Source organism: Trachypithecus francoisi, unplaced genomic scaffold, assembly GCF_009764315.1.
Source record: "Trachypithecus francoisi isolate TF-2019V2 unplaced genomic scaffold, Tfra_2.0 Contig01579, whole genome shotgun sequence".
NCBI classification, from domain to species: Eukaryota; Metazoa; Chordata; class Mammalia; order Primates; family Cercopithecidae; genus Trachypithecus; species Trachypithecus francoisi.
In genome coordinates, this window is record NW_022681442.1 from 7,024,060 (window position 1) to 7,045,113 (window position 21,054).

Consider the following 21,054-nt stretch of genomic DNA (forward strand, 5'->3'; position numbering starts at 1 on the left):
AAAGAATTTGATTCTCCCCTAGAGTCTCCAGAAGGAATGTAGCCCTGCTGGTACTTCAAGTTTAGGACTTCTTGCCTCCAGAATTGTAAGATAATAAATCTGTTGTTTTAAGCCACTAAGTGTGTGGTAATTTCTTACAGTAGTGACAAGAAACAAATACAGGGATCCAGGTCCCTCACCCGAAAAATGACAAGTTGGTCCAAGGTGGCAAGTCTCTAAGTGTGGGCCACTGATAGGCTGAAACTCGATCTGAGAATTCCAGACTTTTCTCGGGATGCAATGAGTGTAGGGCATTGTCTATGTTAGGGTTGCATTTGGCTGCATGTAACAGAAACCCAGCCATAGTTGCTCAACCAAATCAGATTTTTCTTTTCCTCATGTATCAAGAAGCCAAGAGGGAGGCAACCCTGGATGGGACAACAGCTCCCAGGACCATCAGGCTGCCTCCTGCTTTCTGCTCCACCACCCTCTCAGCATGCAGCCTGCCCCTCATGCTAGCAAGATTCCTGCTCCACCCGAGGCATCATGACTGCATTTCAGGCAGGAAGGAGGGGAAAGAAAAGAAAAAAGGGCATGTGGCAGCCAAGTCTTACCCTTTATACCCGGAAAGCAAAAGCTTCCCCAGAACCCTGATCCGATGGACTCTCGTTTGCATCTTTTGGGCCAGAGCTAGTCAGGTGGTATGTGAACACCCTAGTGTGCCAGGAAGCACACACACTGACTGAGCTTTCGGCCTGTTATAACAAATCTACAACTCATGTCTGAATTTCAGCTCAACTATGAATCCATCAACCATCTATTGCTATACTAGACATATGTCTCATCCTTTCAGATTTGCTTGTCATAGTCAGGACTCTTCAGCTGCCAGTGACAGAAGCCAAATTTCAAATGGCTTAAATTTAAAAGGAATTTATTGGCTCACACAACCAGATAGTCTACCAATGGACAGCATCAGGCATGGCTGGTTATCCGCTCTGGGCTCACAGAGTCTCCGGTACACCACCTGGTGAGGATCCTTTTCCTCAACTTGGTCTGGCTGTTCCAGAAAGAATTCTGATTGGCTCTCTTGGGTCAGTGTCCCCCATTGTATGTGTTCCAGTGGAAGTGATACTGTCATGTTCCAGCCTGACCTGTGCCCTTACCAGGGCTGGAGGTGGGGCACGTGCCTACAGTCCCACCATGACCAGAAGGAAAGGGAGAGGAAAAGCCCCCCAGCAAAAAGCAGGGTACATTAGCTGGACGCAGTAGCACCTACTTGAAGCCCCAGCTACTCCGAAGGCTGGGGCAAGAAGATCACTTGAAGTCGGGTGTGGTGGCTCACGCCTGTAATCCCAACACTTTGGGAGGCTGAGGTGGGTGGATCACAAGGTCAGAAGTTCAAGACCAACCTGACCAACATGGTGAAACCCCATCTCTACCAAAAATACAAAATTAGCCAGGTGTGGTGGCACGCACCTGTAATCCCAGCTGCTCAGGAGGCTGAGGCAGGAGAATCACTTGAACCCGGGAGGCAGAGGTTACAGTGAGCCAAGATTGCACCACTGCACTCCAGCCTGGGCCACAGAGCGAGACTCCGTCTCAGAAAAAAAAAAAAAAGAAGATCACTTGAACCCAGGAGTTGGAAGCTATAGTGTACATGACTGCAACTGCACCTGTGAATGGCCACTGCACCCTAGCCTAGGCAATATAGCAAGCCTCCGCTAAAAAAAAAAAAAAAGAAAAGAAAAAGTAAAAAGAAAGCAAAAAAGCAGGGCACTGTGAAAGAGGAATAAGGAAGCAACATGGTATAGGCAAAAGTAGCAGGTGCCCACCAGTCACCAAGAACTTTCTTATTATCAAAGTCCATCTCCCTGGAAAGTGAGACCAGACCAAGTGAGGCCCATATGAGCCAAAGAATCTTCTGTTTTACTGAGATGGGCTATAGTGGAAAAGAAATTAGAGCACCATTGATAATAGAAACGCTTCTCAGGCCAGGCCCAATGGCTCACACCTATAATCGCAGCACCTTGGGAGGTCAAGGCAGGCAGATTACCTGAGGTCAGGAGTTCGAGACCAGTCTGGCCAACACAGTGAAATATCGTCTCTTCTAAAAATGTAAAAATTAGCTGGGCATGGTGGCACAGGCCTATTGTCCCAGCTACTCAGGAGGCTAAGGCAGGAGAATCACTTGAACCTGGGAGGCAGAGGTTGCAGTGAGCCAAGATTGCTCCACTGTGCTCCAGCCTGGGCAACAGAGCAAGACTGTCAGAAAGAAAAAGAAAAAGAAAAGCTTCTCAAACTTTAATGTGCATTAGATTCACCTGGAAGGCTTTTTAAAACATAGGTTTAGATTCAGGAGGTCTGGGTGGCCCTGGGAACCTGGAAGACGGCTGTCAGTTGATGTGGGCTATTTTCTGGACTCCTACACATGGCCTCTGCGTGTGGCTTGTGTATCTCACAGCATGACAGCAAGAGTCAAAGAGGAAATGTCTCAAGGGCAAGTGTTCCCAGGGAACAAAGTAGAGGCTGCAGGGCTTCCTGTGATTTAGCTTTGGAAGTCACAGAGTCACTTCAGTCACGTTGTACTGGTCACCCAGGGCCACGCCAGGCTCAGTGTGGGAGCGGATGACACAGGGGCATGAGCACTAAGCAGCATGGTTGATTAGAGATGACCATCTTTCGAGGCTAGATACCGCAACACGTCTACCAGTATCAGAAACGCCATGTGGGGTTAAATTCATGGTTGTTTTACGCCTGCATTTTTATTTTCTCCCTCCCTTTCTCCCTCCCTCACTTCCTTCCTTCCTTCCTTTCTTTTTGAGACAGGGTCTTGTACTGTCACCCAGACTGGAGTGCAGTGTCATGTCTCATAGCTCACTGCAGCCTCAAACTCCCGGGCTGAGTATCCTCTCACCTCAGCCTCCCAAAGTGCAGAGATTATAGGTATGAACCACTGTGCCTGGCCCCTGCATTTTTCTTTATAAAGAGCGTGGTACCCAGCATGGATGACCTGAATAAAAGCATAAGCTAGTTACACAGATGCTCAGCATGGGAGTCAGACCCCTTATGAACCTAAATCCGTACCTTATGAACCTATATCCAAGAAATGTGTTAAACATTTCTTGATCCGATTTTTGTCTTCAGCCTATATGGTCTCTTAAGGTATGGGTTTCCAATCCATCTTAGTCAAACTGTGGGGCTTTGGGTTTGTGTTATTAGGCCACCATTTATTGCTTTCAACTCTTCAACCTACTGAACACCAGGGTACTGATGGGCACAGGGATGTATGCTCTGCACTCCCTGACTTTAAGACAATCCAAGGACCAGATTCTGTATGCCAGGCAGTGTGATAAAGGCTGTGCCTGTCAGGGTTCCTTGACTCTGGCTAATTGAATTCCAAACTGCAGAAGGGAAGAGAAGGTTGGGTAGAGTGTAGGCAATTTACAAAATCAAAGGAATGCTGAACAACGAGACCCGGGCAAGTACTGGAACCGTCAATGTCAAGAGTGGGAAATAACAGATTATTTCGTGTTGGGCACCACTGCCACAATGAAGCAGTGTCACTCTGACTCAGATACTCCCGGGAGAGAGGCCAGTAGGACTCTACTCCTGCAGGAGCTCACTCTGACCTCTTGGCCAGAAGAAGGTTGGGGGGCCTCATTGGCAGTCCCATCACTACCACATACGAGGGTGAGGGCCCGGGGGGGTCTCAGCAAAATCAACTACAGACACCAGAAAAGGGGCAGTGGATCCTCAGATCAGACAAAACCAAGAGACGTCCATCAAGGGTTATGATGGCAGCGTGCTCCAGAAACAACGTGGGAAGGAGTGCTCCAGTCTGCGTGGGGTCAGTCAGGGAAGCTCTCAAGAAGAAATAGTATTGTAGGGATGCAGTGAGGCTCCTAGGGAACCCGGAATGGAACAACCAGCATTAGGAAGAAGTCAGCAACAGTGGCGGCGGCTGGAGCCTACCCGTCTGCCTGTCTCTCGTGGCTTCTCCGCTCTGCTCTGCACTTGTTTTGTTGTTGTTGTTTGTTTGTTTGTATTTGAGACAGAGTTTCATTCTTGTTGCCCAGGCTGGAGTGCAATGCTGCAATCTTGGCTCACTGCAACCTCCGCCTCCCAGGTTCAAGCGATTCTCCTGCTTCAGCCTCCCAAGTACCTGAGACTACAGGTGTGCACTCCTGCACCCAGCTAGTTTTTATATTTTTAGTAGAGACAGGGTTTCACCATGTTGGCCAGGCTGGTCTCGAACTACTGACCTCATGATCCACTTGCCTCGGCCTCCCTTGGCCTAATTTTTTTTTTTTTTTTGGATACAGAGTCTTACTCTGTCACACAGGCTGGAGTGCAGTGGCATGATCTCAGCTCACTGCAACCTCTGCACCTGGGTTCAAGCAATTCTCCTGCCTCAGCCTCCCGAGTAGCTGAGACTACAGGTATGCACTCTTGCACCCAGCTAGTTTTTATATTTTTAATAGAGATAGGGTTTCACCATGTGGGCGAGGCTGGTCTCGAACTACTGCCCTCGTGATCCACTTGCCTCGGCCTCCCAAAGTGCTGGGATTACAGGTGTGAGCTACCGCGCCTGGCCTAATTTTTTTTTGTTTTTAACAGAGATGGGGTTTCACCATGTTGACCAGGCTGGTCTCGAACTCCTGGCCTCAAGTGATCTGCCCTCCTTGGCCTCCCAAAGTGCTGGGATTACAGGCATGAGCCACTGTGCCTGGCCAGATATTTCTGATCTGTGTGTTCATTGTAGCACAAGATAATGTGAATGCTCATGCTTAGTACTTGGCTGCAGGCAATAGATGGCACACAAGAAACTCCACTGGGTCTCCCATCAACACCGAAGGGATAGAAATGTCCTCTCTTACTCATCCAACTTAAAGAGAAACCTGCTACCCAAAGAACATTCTTCAACATGGGGAACAGTGGAGGAGGAGGTCCTAGGTAATTTTTTTTCCTGGCCACCTGTTTTGTAAAAGACCAGGAGGCAATGAGCATCCCTTTCAGTACAATTTGGCCATGTGTTTGGCTCACTAACATCCTCACATGTGTATTTATACCCACAGTATTTCTATAAAATATACCCAGATCCAGCAAGCCTTCCCTCTGTGCATGGAGTTGATTTTTTTTTTTTTTTTTCAGCCTGGGTATTAAAATTCTGTCCGAGTGCTGTCTTTAAATTGCTTTGATGCTAGGTGGGTTCCAACCCTGACCTGTCCTGATGGCAAGTGATGCCTGTAACAAGCTCAGGATCAATATTCATAGCGGGTGTCCTGGGCTGATAACACTATCCAAGACAATGTTCACTATCAGTGCAGACAGCTGAGATATTGCACCATTAGGGATGTTGTGTTAAATAACCTGATCCATTTCTGGGGCTATTTAATGAATTTCACAGTTTAGATAGTATCTTTAAGGAGGAGGCAAACGCTATTCCGGAGGCACTGATGCAAATCAATGGTGCCAAGCTTCCCAAGGTATTCCACAAACAAAGGTGCCTATAATTCCAGCACAGCCTTGAAGAGCCGCTGCGTGCCATGAATAGTGTTAACAATAGAAAGAATTTGCAGTTTATGCAGAGGGAGTGGGGGGGGAGTGGGGAGGGGTGGGGACAGGCAATATTATGAGCCGTGTTAAAGCATTTTAGATAAAATCTTATGTTCCTGAAGTAAAATGTAACTGAAATTCTCTAGGTAAAACCCTGCATTTTGAGCCAGCCCCCAGGGTAGGAATATATATGCCAAAGAGACAGCTTCAGAAGACACAGTTTGATGACAAACAGGGAAACCTCATCTGCCAGACAGCCTGTGGGTAACCCCTTTTCCCAGTACCTCAGCTACCTTCCCCAAGATGTGGCTCTTCATCTCAAATTGGTCTATAAGATGGGAGAGGGTAGGCACTAGGTTTTAGAAGGAAGCCACAGATAGCAGAGTCCGTCACTTGTTTACCGGACTCTATGTCCCTTGGTGCTGGAGAGGTCATTTACAATTAAAGGCTAGCATTTACCATTTCCCACCAGAGCTTTGAACTCTGGCTGCCAAGCACAGCAAGCATTCCTAAAAAACAAACAAACAAACAAACAAAAAACACCTCATAGACTAACTTGTGAAAACTGAGTTGAAAATATAGCCTTCCCACCTGACCCCAAACCAAAGTTAAAAAAAATCGACTCCCTCATCTTAGGACATGCTCCCTGCCACTGGTGGGTGCTTGAGCTTAATGGGCAAGGAAAATGGAGCTGGGTGGCCGCTGAGGGACACATGTTCACGGAAGATATGGAGATGCAGAAACTCGGCAGGGACATGGAGAGTCAAAAACAAGTGTGCAGGCCGGGCGCGGTGGCTCACATCTGTAATCCTAGCACTTTGGGAGGCCAAGGCGGGCGGAACACCTGAGGTCAGGAGTTCAAGACCAGCCTGGCCAACATGGTGAAACTCTGTCTCTACTAAAAATACAAAAATTAGCCAGGCATGGTGGTGTGTGCCTGTAATCCAAGCTATTGGGGAGGCTGAGGCAGGAGAATTGCTTAAACCCAAAAGGCAGAGGTTGCAGTGAGCCAAGATTGTGCCATTGCACTCCAGTGTAAGAGACACAGCAGGACTCTGTCTGAAACAAAACAAAACGTTAGTCGGGAGTGGTGGCACGCACCTGTAATCCCAGCTACTCGCCAGTTACTCAGGAGGCTGAGGCATAAGAATCACTTAAACTGGGGAGGTAAAGGCTGCAGTGAGCTGAGATCGCACCACTGCACTCTAGCCTGGGCAACAGAGCTAGAAAAAAAGAAAAAAAAAAAAAAAAAGAAAAGAAAAAAAAGAAAAATAAGGGGCAAGCAAAATAGAAAATCACTAAAAGAAGGCGTTTGTTGGCTGGGCGCGGTGGCTCAAGCCTGTAATCCCAGCACTTTGAGACGGGTGGATCACGAGGTCAGGAGACCGAGACCATCCTGGCTAACATGGTGAAACCCCATGTCTACTAAAAAAATACAAAAAAACTAGCCGGGCGAGGTGGTGGGCACCTGTAGTCCCAGTTACTCGGGAGGCTGAGGCAGGAGAATGGCGTAAACCCGCGAGGTGGAGCTTGCAGTGAGCTGAGATCCGGCCACTGCACTCCAGCCTGGGCAACAGAGCGAGACTCCATCTCAAAAAAAAAAAAAAAAAAAAAAGAAGGCGTTTGTAAAGACTCACGGGTTTGCGGAATATGGCCTCTACCATTCTTGGCTTTTTCTCCAATTTGTTGCTTCTTCCTTTTTGGGCTCCTTTCCTATATTTAACATCTGTTAACCTCAAGGGAAAGATGATTCATATCGTTTAAACAAAATTTTTTGAGGTAATCGATGGAGTACAATGGAAATGATCTGGGTTTGGGTTACTCTTGACTGTCTGGGCCTCCCTTGACCCTCTGGTCCAAGGTATAGGGTGGCCCCTGGAATGCCTACCATCCTGTGAAAGTAAAGAGTCTCAAGGTTTCTTATAGGAGAATGAATAAGAGGGACAGTGGGAAGCCACATACTGCCATCTGGGGCTAACTTAAGGAAACCTATTACTAACTACCCTGAAGAACCTTAGCATTTAAAAATGTAAACATGAGCCAGGCACAATGGCTCATACCTGTAATCTCAGCACTTTGGGAGCCTGAGGTGGGCAGATCCCTTGAGATCATGAGTTTGAGACCAGCCTGGCCAACATGGTGAAAACCTGTCTCTAGTAATAATACAAAAATTAGCCAGGCACAGTGGCATGCACCTGTAATCCCCGCTACTCAGGAGGCTGAGGCAGGAGAATTGCTTGAACCCAGGAGGCAGAGGTTGCACAGTGAGCTGAGATCGTGCCACTGCACTCCAGCCTGGGTGACAGAGCAAGACTCTGTCTCAAAAAAAAAAAAAAAAAAAAAAGTAAACATGGTGGGAAAAGGTAGAAGTAGCGGCTAGGATCAAAAGGGTGAAGGGGGAGAAACAAAAAAGAAGATTAGAAAAAAAAAATCGAGAACTGGGTGAGAAAGCGTTATCAAAACAGAACACAAAGTACCCTATCTGTATTTCAGGAAGGCTCTGTGATTTGCAGTCCAGGTTCTTGGGCACCACTTTTTAGTTTCAGGGCCATCTTTTCTTTGGGTTTTTCACATGGTGTGCAGTCCGTTTCATGGGAGGTGGTCCAGTGGGCTTGGGAAAGGCACTTCCTTTCCTGAGCTTTAAAAGCACAAGCCATCTTCACTTTAGGACTGGAGCTGGCTTGAATTTCGGCAGGGCTTTAAAGTCCGCAGGGAATACAGTGACCACCTCTGGGAGGGGCAGCAAGGTTTGAATGAGAAAAGCTACAAGGAGCTGGCTTCTAAGGATGCCTCTTCAATAACAGATGGGATTAGCAGCCCCCAGCACTTTAATGAGAAGGTTTCTCCTCCTCTTCCTACTCTTTACCTGCTCAGACAATATTAATTGCCAAGTCATTGTTTGGAAACCCCATGGGGCAGAGAAGAAAAGAACAGCAGCATCAGAGGTGGTTCTGAGCCAAACACTAGGAGAAGCCTCCGAATTTGCCTGAAACAAATGCTTAGCGCTCACAGACTGCTGTGTGCCCTCCAAGAGACAAAAGAAGAAATTTAGGATGAGTGTGGTCAGTGGGAGCTTCTCCAACCACTGGTGATCACCTTCCCAGGGGACTTGGTGGGGCAGATGAGGGCCATTTCAACTGTTTCTCTTCTCTGGCCTTAAATTCAAACCAGACAGGCATTTCTGAATCTTCTGCTTCTGGGGCTGGGAGGGAATGGGGGTCCGAGATGCAACCTAATTCTCAGATCCAATTTCTGTTGCAAATGATCAAACCTGTGACTTTGGAGAAGGCCTGAAGTTTGTCCATCGAGGGCTGTGCTCCCGGTCATAGCAAACCAGGGCAGACACCCTCAGCCATCTCACTTGGCTCTGTGCCTGAAGCCACTAAGGTTTCCAAAGCGGCAGGCATCCCGGTGGGGGCTCATCACCTCTCCAAACCTCTTGCTGGCCTCTGGCTTGGCTTTGGGTGAAGAAAAAGACTGAGAGTCCGGGATTTTCTCCCTCCGTTTCTGAGACAGCAGGACGTACTAAAAAAGCACTGCTCCAGTAGAAGACCCAAGTCCAAACCCAGACTCTGTCACCAACTCACAGTGACTCTGAGCAAATCTCTTCTTACCTTTGAAACTCGATTTCCTCATCTTTAAAACGGGGACAGTGGTCTGTGCCACGTGACGCCCATCTCACAGGGATGCTCAAAGAATCAAAAGAGATCGTGCAAACCTCAAGGTTTTGTGAACGCTAAACTGTGAGAACGTGAGGGATTTTACCTCCGAGGTAACCGGGTCTGAAGCTATTACAGTAATTCACTGGCGGGGAAGGAGATGCGCTGAGCATTCCCTGGAAGTAAGCAGTCCTGGCCTCAATTGCATCCCCAAGTCTAAGGCGGGTGCGCCGGAGAAAGGGCACAAACTCAAGTCACAGAGGTGTGTGTGTCGGAAAAAGGGATCCCCGGGATGGAAGCCTCCCTGACGCCCTCCGAGAGTCCCAGAGGGTTGGGCGGAGGCGCGCGGAGCCGACTGCACTGTCCCTGCGGGCACGCGCACCGGGCGCGCGGAGGATTCCTCCAGCCCAGGCAAGGGGCCTCCTCACAGCGCCGGATAGTCCCGAGGCTGGCCGGCGCTGCGCCGGTGCCAATCGGAGCACAGCCCCCTACGGCGCTCTCCCCGCCCCGCCTCCCCGCCCCCCTCCCCAGCTTCACTTGGCCGCGCGGACCCGGCTCCCGGCTGGAGAGCTGCGGCCAAGCCACAGCCGAAGGCAAGCCCTAGCGGCGCCATCCCCGACCCCGCGCCGCCGACCGCCGGCCCGCGGGCGACGGGCATGCTGGCATGGCAGGACGGCGGGGCCAAGGCGGCTCCCTCCCACCACAAGATCTCTTTCTCCGTCCTGGACATCCTGGACCCGCAGAAATTCACCAGTGCAGCGCTCCCGGCCGTGCGCCCGGCTCCCCGGGATGCCAGGAAAAGTTTGGCGGAGATCGAAGCGGGGAAAGATGCCAGCTCCAGGGACCGTGTACGACAGCTGGAGACCCCTGGTAAGATGCAAGGTGGCCCCGGCCCCAGGCGGCCTCAGCCCCAACACTGCGGAGTGTATGGGGGAACACCCGGGCCCCGTGAGTGGCCCTTAACGGCGTCTTCCTCAAAGAGAGAAGACGCACGGGACCGGGTGCGAAGTGTAGCCCCCGCCTCGGAACTGGATAGAGGCAGAGAGGAGGCTCCCCGCATTACGGGGCAGGGATTTGCCGCATCCCTGCTCACCCTCCAAGCTCACCCGCACCACAGCCCTGATGCTCGCGGTGGAAACTTAACTTACCTGGCGCCTACCTTGCCAGGCTTACTCATTTATCGGGCATTTAACGCGCTTGCCACGTGCTAGGACCTGGGCTAAGGGCTGGGATAAAGGTGATGAAAACTTCGGCACCTGAGAGTTGGACAGCATCATTAACATCACCTCCATTTTATGGATGGAGGAACTGAGGCTAAGGCTTGCGCCGGGGGTCTTGGTAAGTAGCGAGGTCAGGTGCCACCTGGAGACGCCTGCCGGGCTGGGCTGCCCCACGCTCTCAAGCTCCCCAGACCCAACTGTTGACTGGGGCTGGGGGCGGGGTTCGGATGAGGTGTTGGGAAGCTTTTGGTACTTTCTTCTCGAAACCCTTTCTGAATTACTCCCAACGCTGGAGGACACCTGATGAAGGGGTCAGGAAACTTTGTGGCTGGCAGGAAGGACGGAAGACAGCAGGAGTCCTGCTGCGTGGGGCGTGGGATCAGACAGGGACAGGCGGCACCCTGGAGGGTCAGAGGTTCTGGTCCCCGGGGAGGCTGGATGTCGCGCAGCCCCCTGCTCCCCTCCCCAAGTTTGGCGGTGATTGCCTGGGGCCCGGGGCGCCTCTGGCGGCCGCACGTGGGCCCGGGCCAGCAGCCTGGTAATTGTTCGGATCTTCTCTCCGAGGGGCCGCGCTCCCTTCCCCCACCCTCGTGATCGATATTCTATTACTGGCGCCTGCATATCTCCTGCCCGCAGCTTGCAGGTACGGACTTCAAACCCCCTTTCCCTGTCTGATCCTAATATTGTTCGATTAAAACTTACCTTTAATAGATGACATCTATCGATCTGGCCCCGCACAAATCTGAAACTCTATTAACACGGCGGGAGAGAGAAGATGGGAAAGGGAATTTCACTTTAAAGCGGGGGTGGGGGTGGGGCGGGGCAGAGAGCTTAATAACTTCTTTTTTAATTGCTAGGAGTCCTAGACCAAAATAGGCCTCCAGGGTCTGGGGAAGGCACAGCCCTAAAAGCGTCTGACATCTAGATGTCTTAATACAATGATCCTACCCCCCAATATGGTCACCCAATAAGGTCACTATTTTTTCTTAATGCGGAGTGTCATTCATTCATTTAGCATACATTTCTTGGACGCCTACTTGATGGCAGATTTGTAAAGGGCAAGAGGACACCATTCCCCTAAACCCGCTGGCAAGGATGTGCAGTCCGGCCTGAGGGAAGCGCGATGTGGGGACAGGAGCAGCACCCGGAGTTGGGTTGCGGGGAGAACTGCTTGCTCTAGGGAGGACGAGGAGGAGGTTTGGGAACCCGGAGAGGCTTCTGTTCACCGACCCCTTCTCCCCTAGATGCTGCAGGCCCAGGCTCCGGCCAGGCGTCACCCCTGGAGGGTTCCGAAGCGGAAGAGGAGGAGGATGCGGAAGATCCGGTGAGGCCGCGGCGGCGGGAACGGGCTGCGCGCTTGCTGCCGGGCCCAGCGCGCTCACCTGACCCCCGGGCCGGGGCATTGGCGTCTGGGGAGCCCTGCGAGGACGGCGGGGGCGGCCCTGTGGGGTCCTCCCCGGGCTCCCCCGGTTCCCCGCGGCCCAGGCGCCGGCGCGTGGTGCCCAACTGCGCCAAACCGCGGCGCGCGCGCACCGCCTTCACCTACGAGCAGCTGGTGGCCTTGGAGAACAAGTTCCGGGCCACACGCTACCTGTCCGTGTGCGAGCGCCTGAACCTCGCGCTGTCGCTCAGCCTCACCGAGACGCAGGTCAAAATCTGGTTCCAGAATCGCAGGACCAAGTGGAAGAAGCAGAACCCGGGTGCCGACGGCGCGGCGCAGGTTGGGGGTGGCGCGCCCCAGCCAGGTGCGGCGGGGGGCGGCGGCGGCGGCTCGGGGGGCAGTCCTGGCCCTCACGGCACCGGCGCTCTGCCCTTCCAGACTTTCCCCTCCTACTCCGCGGCCAACGTCCTCTTCCCGGCCGCCGCCTCCTTCCCGCTGACGGCTGCCGTCCCCGGGAGCCCTTTCGCGCCGTTCCTCGGGCCTTCCTACCTGACCCCCTTCTACGCCCCGCACCTATGAATCAGGAGCCCCCCGGCCCCTCCTTCGCGGGATTCACGAGGGATTGGCACCGTCGTGTGCCCTCGGCTCCTCCACCGGGGGTGCAGGTGCGCGGGTGTCAGCGCGCCCCTTCCCTTCCAGCGGCCTGAGACTCCGCCCCTCTGCCCGCCGCGCGCACCCGCGATCCTCGCTTGCCACCAGGGGTCAGGGATCTGCCATCCTTCAGAGTGTCCGGGGACGGAGGCTGACCCCAAACCTTGCGGTTTCTGGACCTTGCGGTTCACTGTGGGTCAGGTTTAATTCAGTTCAGGGGCTATTTTTTGAGGCTCTGGGTGTTTGGCGCGGGGCTAACCAAGATGCCAGGAGGGAAACACAGAGAGCAGAGACGCCCTGGTTGCCAGCTGCTGGTGGCTAGGATGGAACCTTTAAAGGTGCTGGCTCATCAAAGGGTGAGAAACAGTCTCTGTTCACAGCTGATAGCTTCCCCTCCTCATGCTCGATGGTTCAGCCCAAACCCAGATATTTCTTCCAAATCCTGAACGAGGCTGGGGAAAGCTTGGTCCTGGAGCACACATGGCCGCTCTGAAACGACTATTTTTAAAATGCATAGAACTCCACATTTCTAGATCTTTACTTAAGATTCGGACTGGAGCGCAATACTTGTTCCAAATAACCTCCCCAGGTTATTCCTGAGAGAGGGGGTACCTTGGTTTTCTGAGTAGGCCAGAAGTTTGTGGTAGGAAAGGTGACTTTGATGTGTAGCTAGACTCACCTGCTAAAGTAGACACAGGTCTGTTGCACTGCAAGTTTTGAGAACAGCTTGGACCAAACCACACAGTGGCCCCAAAGGCATAAAAATGGTAATGAAGGCAGCAATGGCTCAACTAATATCAGGAAGTCTATGCATGAGGCTGCCTACTTTGATTTGCAGTAGCTGATTCTTTAAAACTTCAGTCCTGGCTTATCTGCCTGTCCCAGGGATTCCTGGGCTCCCAATAGTGAGCCAGGTTGGGGAAGAGCTAGCTCCACCAGCACACAATACATGTGGACAGCTGAACTGTTTTTTAAAAGCACAAACTCAACATTTTTAGATCTTCATCTAGAATTCTGACTTGAAAACAATTCTTATTAAAAACAGACTCTCCACGGTGGTGAACAAGCGGAGATTGTAAGGGCCCATGAAAGCAATACTTGGGTGTGAAGAGCTGTCATGTTCCTACTGGATTCACCTCCAGGAACCTGATACATGGACATGCATTTTAACTGCTGGCTTTTATTACCTCCCTTAAAAAATTCATCCTGCGAAATTCTCTTGCCACTTTTGCTTGGGATACGTTTCCTTTAGTTTTCTACCTAATATAATCTTATAGCCCACATCTCAGAAACCCAGAGGTTCCCAGTTGTGTCATGTATGTTTCCGTCTCACTTTTGATTACTTGAGGCCAGCTGAGATCTATGTGGATACCATATTCCTTGCTATTTTTTGGTAGCCTATGCTACTAACAATCAAATTTAGTGGTCAATGGCTTCAAAGTAAAGCACACTGTTTAGTATTATGGATTGCAGTTCCATTACTATGACATTGAAATAGCTCGTTCTATCATCAGGAATGATAGAAAATATTCCCCATTTCTCCCAAATTAAATGAAGACTTTATGGTTCATGTGACTCTCGTAAGGTTTGATAGTATATATTATTTAATTACTTAATATCCACTAATTAGACTCTTTTCCTTCTAAAGAAGAATGTCCCCCAGACAACACATTGTAACTTTCTAAAAGACAGTTGGTGCCAGATGAGATTAAAAATGCAGATACTATACTAGATAATATTTACCTTACCCTTTGGTAAACACTCCTTTAATAACTATTCGTTGGTTTCTCAAAAGCAATATCCCATATTAAACAGACAATTCAAGTGTGACAATTCCTCTGTAACAAATACGCTGAATTTCTGTAATAAGTGGGAAACATTTCATTCCAGTCTTCTCAGGTACCAGAATCACGGACTTCAATAGAAGAGAGGGAATAGGGAGGGAGGTGGGAGACTGATGTGTTCGTGGCCTAGCACGGTGCTGTAATTCCCGTCCCTCTGGTTTCCACAGATTGTTGCAGAGTAATGCTTGAAGCGTGTGACTTTGGACTTCCGCTGCTTTAAAAGGCCCAGTGGCTTTCCAACCAAATCCTTAGACTCAATCTATTGGTGTGTTTGTCTAATAAATTCTTTTTGTAATACATTCATTTTTATTTCTTGTTTCATTATTCCTTGTTTTTCTGTTAGCAAAGCTTTAAAATAAGTATATATGTATCTCCCCTTCTCCCCGCAATCCCTAAATAGGGAATATTTCTACACTAACACTCCTTTGCTCAGCCATTTCAGATCCACGCTAGATATACCCAGAGTGGCTACATTTGCATGCAGTATATACAGACACACATTTCAGGCATTTTCTTAGCAGAAGCAAAGCATCTTCACAGAATTTGAATTAGTGGCTGCTAATTAATCAACAGCAACCTATTAGATTCCTAGGACATTAACTTCTTAGCCTTAACCTTACAAGTTCTTAATACCCCAAAACAGCCTGATTGGTAACTTTTCAGACTTCAGCCATCTGCTGGTCATAGATTTCTGATGTTAAATATTACCATTTTAGATCCCTGTTTGAAACCACATAGTCAAGGAACTGTATTTATAGGAGTGACTGGATAGCATTTCTTACACTGAGAGAACCATAATCCAATTTATGGGCAGAAATTAATTTAGTGTGTTTATCTTTATAGTAATAACTTTTTTTTTCTTTGAGGCAGGGTCTTGCTTTGTCACTCAGGCTGAGTACAGTGGCACAATCAAGGCTCACTGCAGCCTCAACCTCCGAGGCTCAAATGAGCCTCCCACTTCAGCCTCCTGAGTAGCTAGGACCATAGGCACATGCTACCATGCTTGGGTAATTTTTTATTTTTTAATTTTTGTAGAGACAAGGTCTGGTTGCCTAGGCTGGGCTTAACCACCTAGGCTCAAGCAATTCTGCCACTTCAGCCTCCAAAGTAGCTGGCACTACAGGGTCCTGCCACCACACCTGGCTGATTTTTTATGTATTTTTTGTAGATAAGAGATCTTACTATGTTGCCCAGGCTGGGCTCAAACCCCTGAGCTCAAGCAGTCCAGTAGCCTCAGCCTCCCAAAGTACTGGGATTACAGGCATAAGCCAAGGATTCTCATTTTTTTTTTTTAGACAATTAGAGTCTCACTCTGTCGCCCAGGCTGGAGTGCAGGCTGGAGTGCAGTGACACAATCTTGGCTCACTGCACGCTCTGCCTCCCAGGTTCATGCCACTCTCCTGCCTCAGCCTCCCCAGTAGCTGGGACTACAGGCACCTGCCACCAGGCCTGGCTAATTTCTTTGTATTTTTGTTTTTTGTTTTTTTTTTGGCAGAGACGAGGTTTCACCATGTTAGTCAGGATGGTCTTGATCTCCTGACCTTGTGATCCGCCCGCCTCGACCTCCCAAAGTGCTAGGATTACAGGTGTGAGTTACTGTGCCCGGCAGGATTCTCACTCTTAAAGCATTCTCCTTTCTTTGGACAGATCTGTAGTTTTCCTAATTGAAGGACACAGTCTCATTCTGTCGCCCAGGCTGGAGTGCAGTGGCATGATCTCAGTTGACTGCAACCTCCACCCCCTGGGTTCAAGCAATTCTTCTGCCTCGACCTCCTGAATAGTTGGGACTACAGGTGTGTGCCACCATTCCTGGCTAATTTTTGTATTTTTAGTAGAGTCAGGGGTTCGCTGTGTTGGCCAGACTGGTCTTCGATTCCTGAAAGTGATCCACCAGGCCTTCCAAAGTGTTGGGATTACAGGCGTGAGCCAGCGTGCTGGGCCTGATTACACTTCTGAAAGGAAATCTAAGTGTGGTGCAGACAATTACCATCCTTTACCTGTAGCCCTGGAGAGAGGAAAAGGTACGTTTTAAATTAACCTGTCTCCTCCGTTTTCTGCTTGAAAGCTTTTATGAAAATTAGTTGCTTTTATATTTTCTCAATATACATTTTCTGGATACATGTAATGTGTGTTTTGCAGATGCAGTTAATTTATTTACTGAGTGGCTAGTTGCTGTGTCAGGTGCTATGAGGGCTACAAAGATGAACCACTGAGTCTTCGTCATGTGGATCTCACCAATAAGGAATGCAAGAAAAATCAGGAAAGTACTGTCATAGGTATGTCATTTTTTATTCTTTTAACTTTTATTTTGGCATAATTGTAGACTTAAGAAAAGTTGTAACAATAGTACTAAAAATTTCCTTTTATTGGCCAGGTGTGGTGGCTCACACCTGTAATCCTAGCACTCTGGGAGGCCGAGGCAGGTGGATCACGAGGTCAGGAGTTCGAGATCAGCCTAGCCAATATGGTGAAACCCCATCTCTACTAAAAAATGCAAAAATTAGCTGGGCATGGTGGTGCACGCCTGTAGTCCCAGCTACTCGGGAGGCTGAGGCAGGAGAATCGCTGGAACCCAGGAGGCGGAGGTTGCAGTGAGCCAAGATCGTGCCACTGGACTCCAGCCTGGGTGACAGAGTGAGACTCCATCTCAAAAAATAAAAATAAAAATAAATAAATAAAATAAATTTCCTTTTACTCTTCACCCAGATTTTCCAAGTGCTAACATTTTATTGCTTTGGTCTTGGTATGTTCACTCCCTTCTGCCCTCCCATGCCCACATACTGTACATTGTTTTCCGAGCTGTTTGAGAGGAAGTTGCAGACATGATGTCTCTTGACCCATAAATATTTAGTGTGTTTTTCCTAAAGCACAATGACTTTCTCTTTTACAACCACAGAGTAATTATAAAAATCAAGAACTCGGCCGGGCGCGGTGGCTCAAGCCTGTAATCCCAGCACTTTGGGAGGCCGAGACGGGCGGATCACGAGGTCAGGAGATCGAGACCATCCTGGCTAACACGGTGAAACCCCGTCTCTCCAAAAAATAGAAAAAACTAGCCGGGCGAGGTGGCGGGCGCCTGTAGTCCCAGCTACTCCGGAGGCTGAGGCAGGAGAATGGCGTAAACCTGGGAGGCGGAGCTTGCAGTGAGCTGAGATCCGGCCACTGCACTCCAGCCCTGGCGACAGAGCAAGACTCCGTCTCAAAAAAAAAAAAAAAAAGAACTCAGTGCTGGTATGGCACCATTACTAATCTAGAGGCCTAATCCAGATTTCATTTGTTCTCCTTTACAACAGAGGGAAAACCTCCAGTGTGTTGCCTTGCTGTCCTGTTTAGGCTTCTTTAGCCCAGAACAGTTCCTCAGCCTCCCTTGGTTGTCTTGGTCTTCTTTCCCTTTGTATTAAGTACCTTGTGGGGACACAGTGTAAAACTCTGTAAATATCCAGTTACTCGTGAATTACTTCTTTTTCTTTTAGAGACAAGGTCTCACTCTGTCACCCAGGCTGGAGTGCAGTGGCACAATCACGGCTCACTGCCGCCTTGACATCCTGAGCTCAAGTGATTCTTCCACCTCAGCTTCCCGAGTAGCTGGGACTACAGGTGTGCACCACTGCACCGGGCTCATTATTATTATTATTATTTTTTGAGACGGAGTTTCATTCTTATTGCCCAGGCTGGAGTGCAATGGTGCGATCTCTGCTCACTGCAACCTCCACCTCCTGGGTTCAAGTGATTCTCCTGCCTCAGCCTCCCGAGTAGCTGGGATTACAGATGCCCACCACCATGTCCAGCTAATTTTTGTATTTTTAGTAGAGATAGGGTTTATCATGTTGGCCAGGCTGGTCTCGAACTCCTGACCTTGGTGCTGGGATTACAGCCATGAGCCACCATGCCTGGCTAACTTTTGTTTTTTAAGATGGGGTCTTACTATGTTGCCCAGTCTGTTCTCAAACTCCCAGACTCAAGCAATCCCCCTGTCTTGGCTTCCCAATGTGCTGAGAGCAACCATGTCTGCCCCAGAAATACTCCTAAGAACCAATTTAACTAGATTTTAGAATTGTGAGTAGGGTAACACAAAATTGTTTTCAATAAATGCTGTTTGGAATACTCTTTTTGGTTAAGATACTACAATTCTATATATCTGCTAGCCATTTGGGTGATATGTTTTGATGAAGTGCCTCTCCCACTAGCTAATTCCCACATTTATTGGTAAAGTAAATGAAGTCTTTAATACATTTGGAAGCGTAATTCCATCCTGTGGTCAGTTGAAACACCTGACTCTTAGGGGAATTGGGAAGACACAGATTTAGGGAAAGAAAAATGGAGAAAGGCCAGATGCAGTGGCTTTTGCCTGTCATCCTATCACTTTGGGATGAGGCGAGCAGATCACTTGAACTCAGGAGTTTGAGACCAGCCTGGCAACATGGCAAAACTCCATCTCTACTAAAAATATAAAAATTAGCCAGATGTGGTGGTGCACGCGTGCATGTAGTCCCAGCTACTTGGGGAGCTGAGGTAGGAGAATTACTTGAGCCTAGGTCAAGGCTGTAGGGAACCATGATTCTACCACTGCACTATAGCGTGGGCAACAGAGGGAGACCCTGTCTCAAAAACAAAAAAGAAAAAAAAACAAACAACAACAACAACAACAAAACAAGAAACAGAACTTTGCCAGCACCCCAGTGTCCCTTCTAATAATTACCCTCCCCAAGAGAAACCGTGATTCTGATTTGAAACAGCAGGGAGAAGTTGTGTCTCCTTTTTTCCTGTAATTATAAAAACAGAATCATATGGTGTGATCTCTCGTGTCTGGGTTATTTTGCTCAACACTGTGAGTTTCATCCAGATTGTTTTGCGTAGTTGTAGATTTCATTCCTATTACTGTTGGTATTTTACGGTACTGTGGACGCCACAGCTTATTTGTCTGTTGATAGGTAACTGAGTTCTTTCCATTTTGGGGCTACTATGACTGAACATTCTTAAGCATGTCTTTTGGTAAACAAACCTTTGGTAAAATATCTAGGCCGGGCGTGGTGGCTCACGCCTAATCCCAGCACTTTGGGAGGCCAAGGTGGGCGGATCACCTGAGGTTAAGAGTTCAAGACCAGCCTAGCCAACATGGTGAAACCCAGCCTCTACTAAAAATACAAAAATTAGCTGGGCATGGTGGCAGGCACCTATAATCCCAGCTACTCAGGAGGCTGAGGCAGAAGAATCGCTTGAACCCCAGAGGCAGACATTGCAGTGAGCCAAGATCATTCCATTGCATTCCAGCCTGGGGACAAGAGCGAGACTTCGTCTTAAAAAAAAAAAAAAGAAAAGACAAGTGGGACTATTGGTTATGCAGATGTCTAGCTGTAGTACATATTGCCAAACAGTTTTTTTTTTTTTTTTTTTTTGAGATGAAGTCTTGCTCTGTCACCCAGGCTGGAGTGCAGTGGTGCAATCTCAGATCACTGCAACCTCTGCCTCCTGGGTTCAAGCAATTCTCCTGCCCTAGCCTCCTGAGTAGCTGGGAATACAGGCGTGTGACCCCATGCCCAGCTAATTTTTCTGTTTTGTTTTGTTTTGTTTGAGACAGAGTCTCGCTCTGGCTCTGTCGCCTAGGCTGGATGGAGTGCAGTGGCGCAAACTCGGCTCACTGCAAGCTCCGCCTCCCGGGTTCATGCCATTCTCCTGCCTCAACCTCTCAAGTAGCTGGGACTACAGGTGCCCGCCACCATGCCCGGCTAATTTTTTGTATTTTTAGTAGAGATGGGGTTTCACCATGTTAGCCAGGATGGTCTCGATCTCCTGACCTCATGATCCACCCGCCTTGGCCTCCCAAAGTGCTGGGATTACAGGCGTGAGCCACCGCACCTGGCCTAATTTTTCTTTTTTTTTTGTATTATTAATACAGACAGGGTTTCACCATGTTGGCCAGGATAGTCTCGATCTCCAGACCTTGTGATCCGCCCACCTCAGCCTCCCAAAGTGCTGGGATTACAGGCGTGAGCCACCACACCCGACCCACACTGTGGTTTTAATTTTCATTTCCTGATGAGTCATGATGTTGACTCTGTCTGCCTGTTGGCCATTTGGATATGTATTTTAGTGAAGTGCCTGGTCAAGTCTTTTGTCCATTGACTAAGCCCCACATTTGTTGGTTAACTAAACTGATCCTTAGAGAGGAAGTTACTTTCCCCAGGTCACCTGCATTACTCCCAAAGACACTGAGACCTAGTGAGATTCAGTGACTTGTCTGAGGTCACACACAGTAAGAAAAAGAGAAGAGATGGCCAGGTGCAGTGACTCAAGCCTGTAATCCTAGCATTTTAGGAGGCTGAGATGGGTGGATCGCTTGAGCCCAGGAGTTTGAGACCAGCCTGGGTAACATGACAACACCCTGTGTCTGTGAAGAACTACAAAGAATTAGCTGGCCGTGGTGGCCTGTGCCTGTACTTGGGAGGCTAGGGTGGGAGGATCACCTGAGCCTGGAGAGGTGGAGGCTGTAGTTAGCCATGATTGCGCCACTGCATTCCAGCCTGGGTGACAGAGTGAGACCCTATCTCAAAAGAAAAATAAATAAATAAATAGAAGAGCCTGAAATCAGGCCTGATGACTCCAGGGTAATTTTTTTTTTTTGAGACAGGGCCTCATGTCGCCAGGCTGGAGTGCAGTGGCGTGATCTTGGCTCACAGCAACCTCTGCCTCCTGGGTTCAAGCAATTCCCCTGCCTCAGCCTCTGATGAGCTGGGACTACAGGTGCATGCCACCATGCCTGGGTA

The 21,054-nt window shown here is 49.2% G+C and overlaps 1 protein-coding gene across 1 annotated transcript; it reads left to right on the forward strand.

Annotated features, from left to right (window-relative positions):
* Nucleotides 1-9,850: 9,850 nt before the first annotated feature.
* Nucleotides 9,851-12,492, forward strand: NKX1-2 (NK1 homeobox 2). Its single transcript, XM_033179873.1, has 2 exons — nt 9,851-10,064; nt 11,659-12,492. Exons 1-2 carry the CDS (start codon nt 9,851-9,853, stop codon nt 12,372-12,374), a joined length of 930 nt encoding a protein of 309 aa, XP_033035764.1. The 3' UTR covers nt 12,375-12,492.
* Nucleotides 12,493-21,054: the final 8,562 nt, after the last annotated feature.

Bases quoted from the DNA above. Each gene is read 5' to 3' on its own strand.
- NKX1-2 (XM_033179873.1), top strand. From the start codon at position 9,851: ATGCTGGCATGGCAGGACGGCGGGGCCAAGGCGGCTCCCTCCCACCAC. The intron at 10,065-11,658 runs GTAAGATGCAAG...CTTCTCCCCTAG, and splicing joins ACGACAGCTGGAGACCCCTG to ATGCTGCAGGCCCAGGCTCC.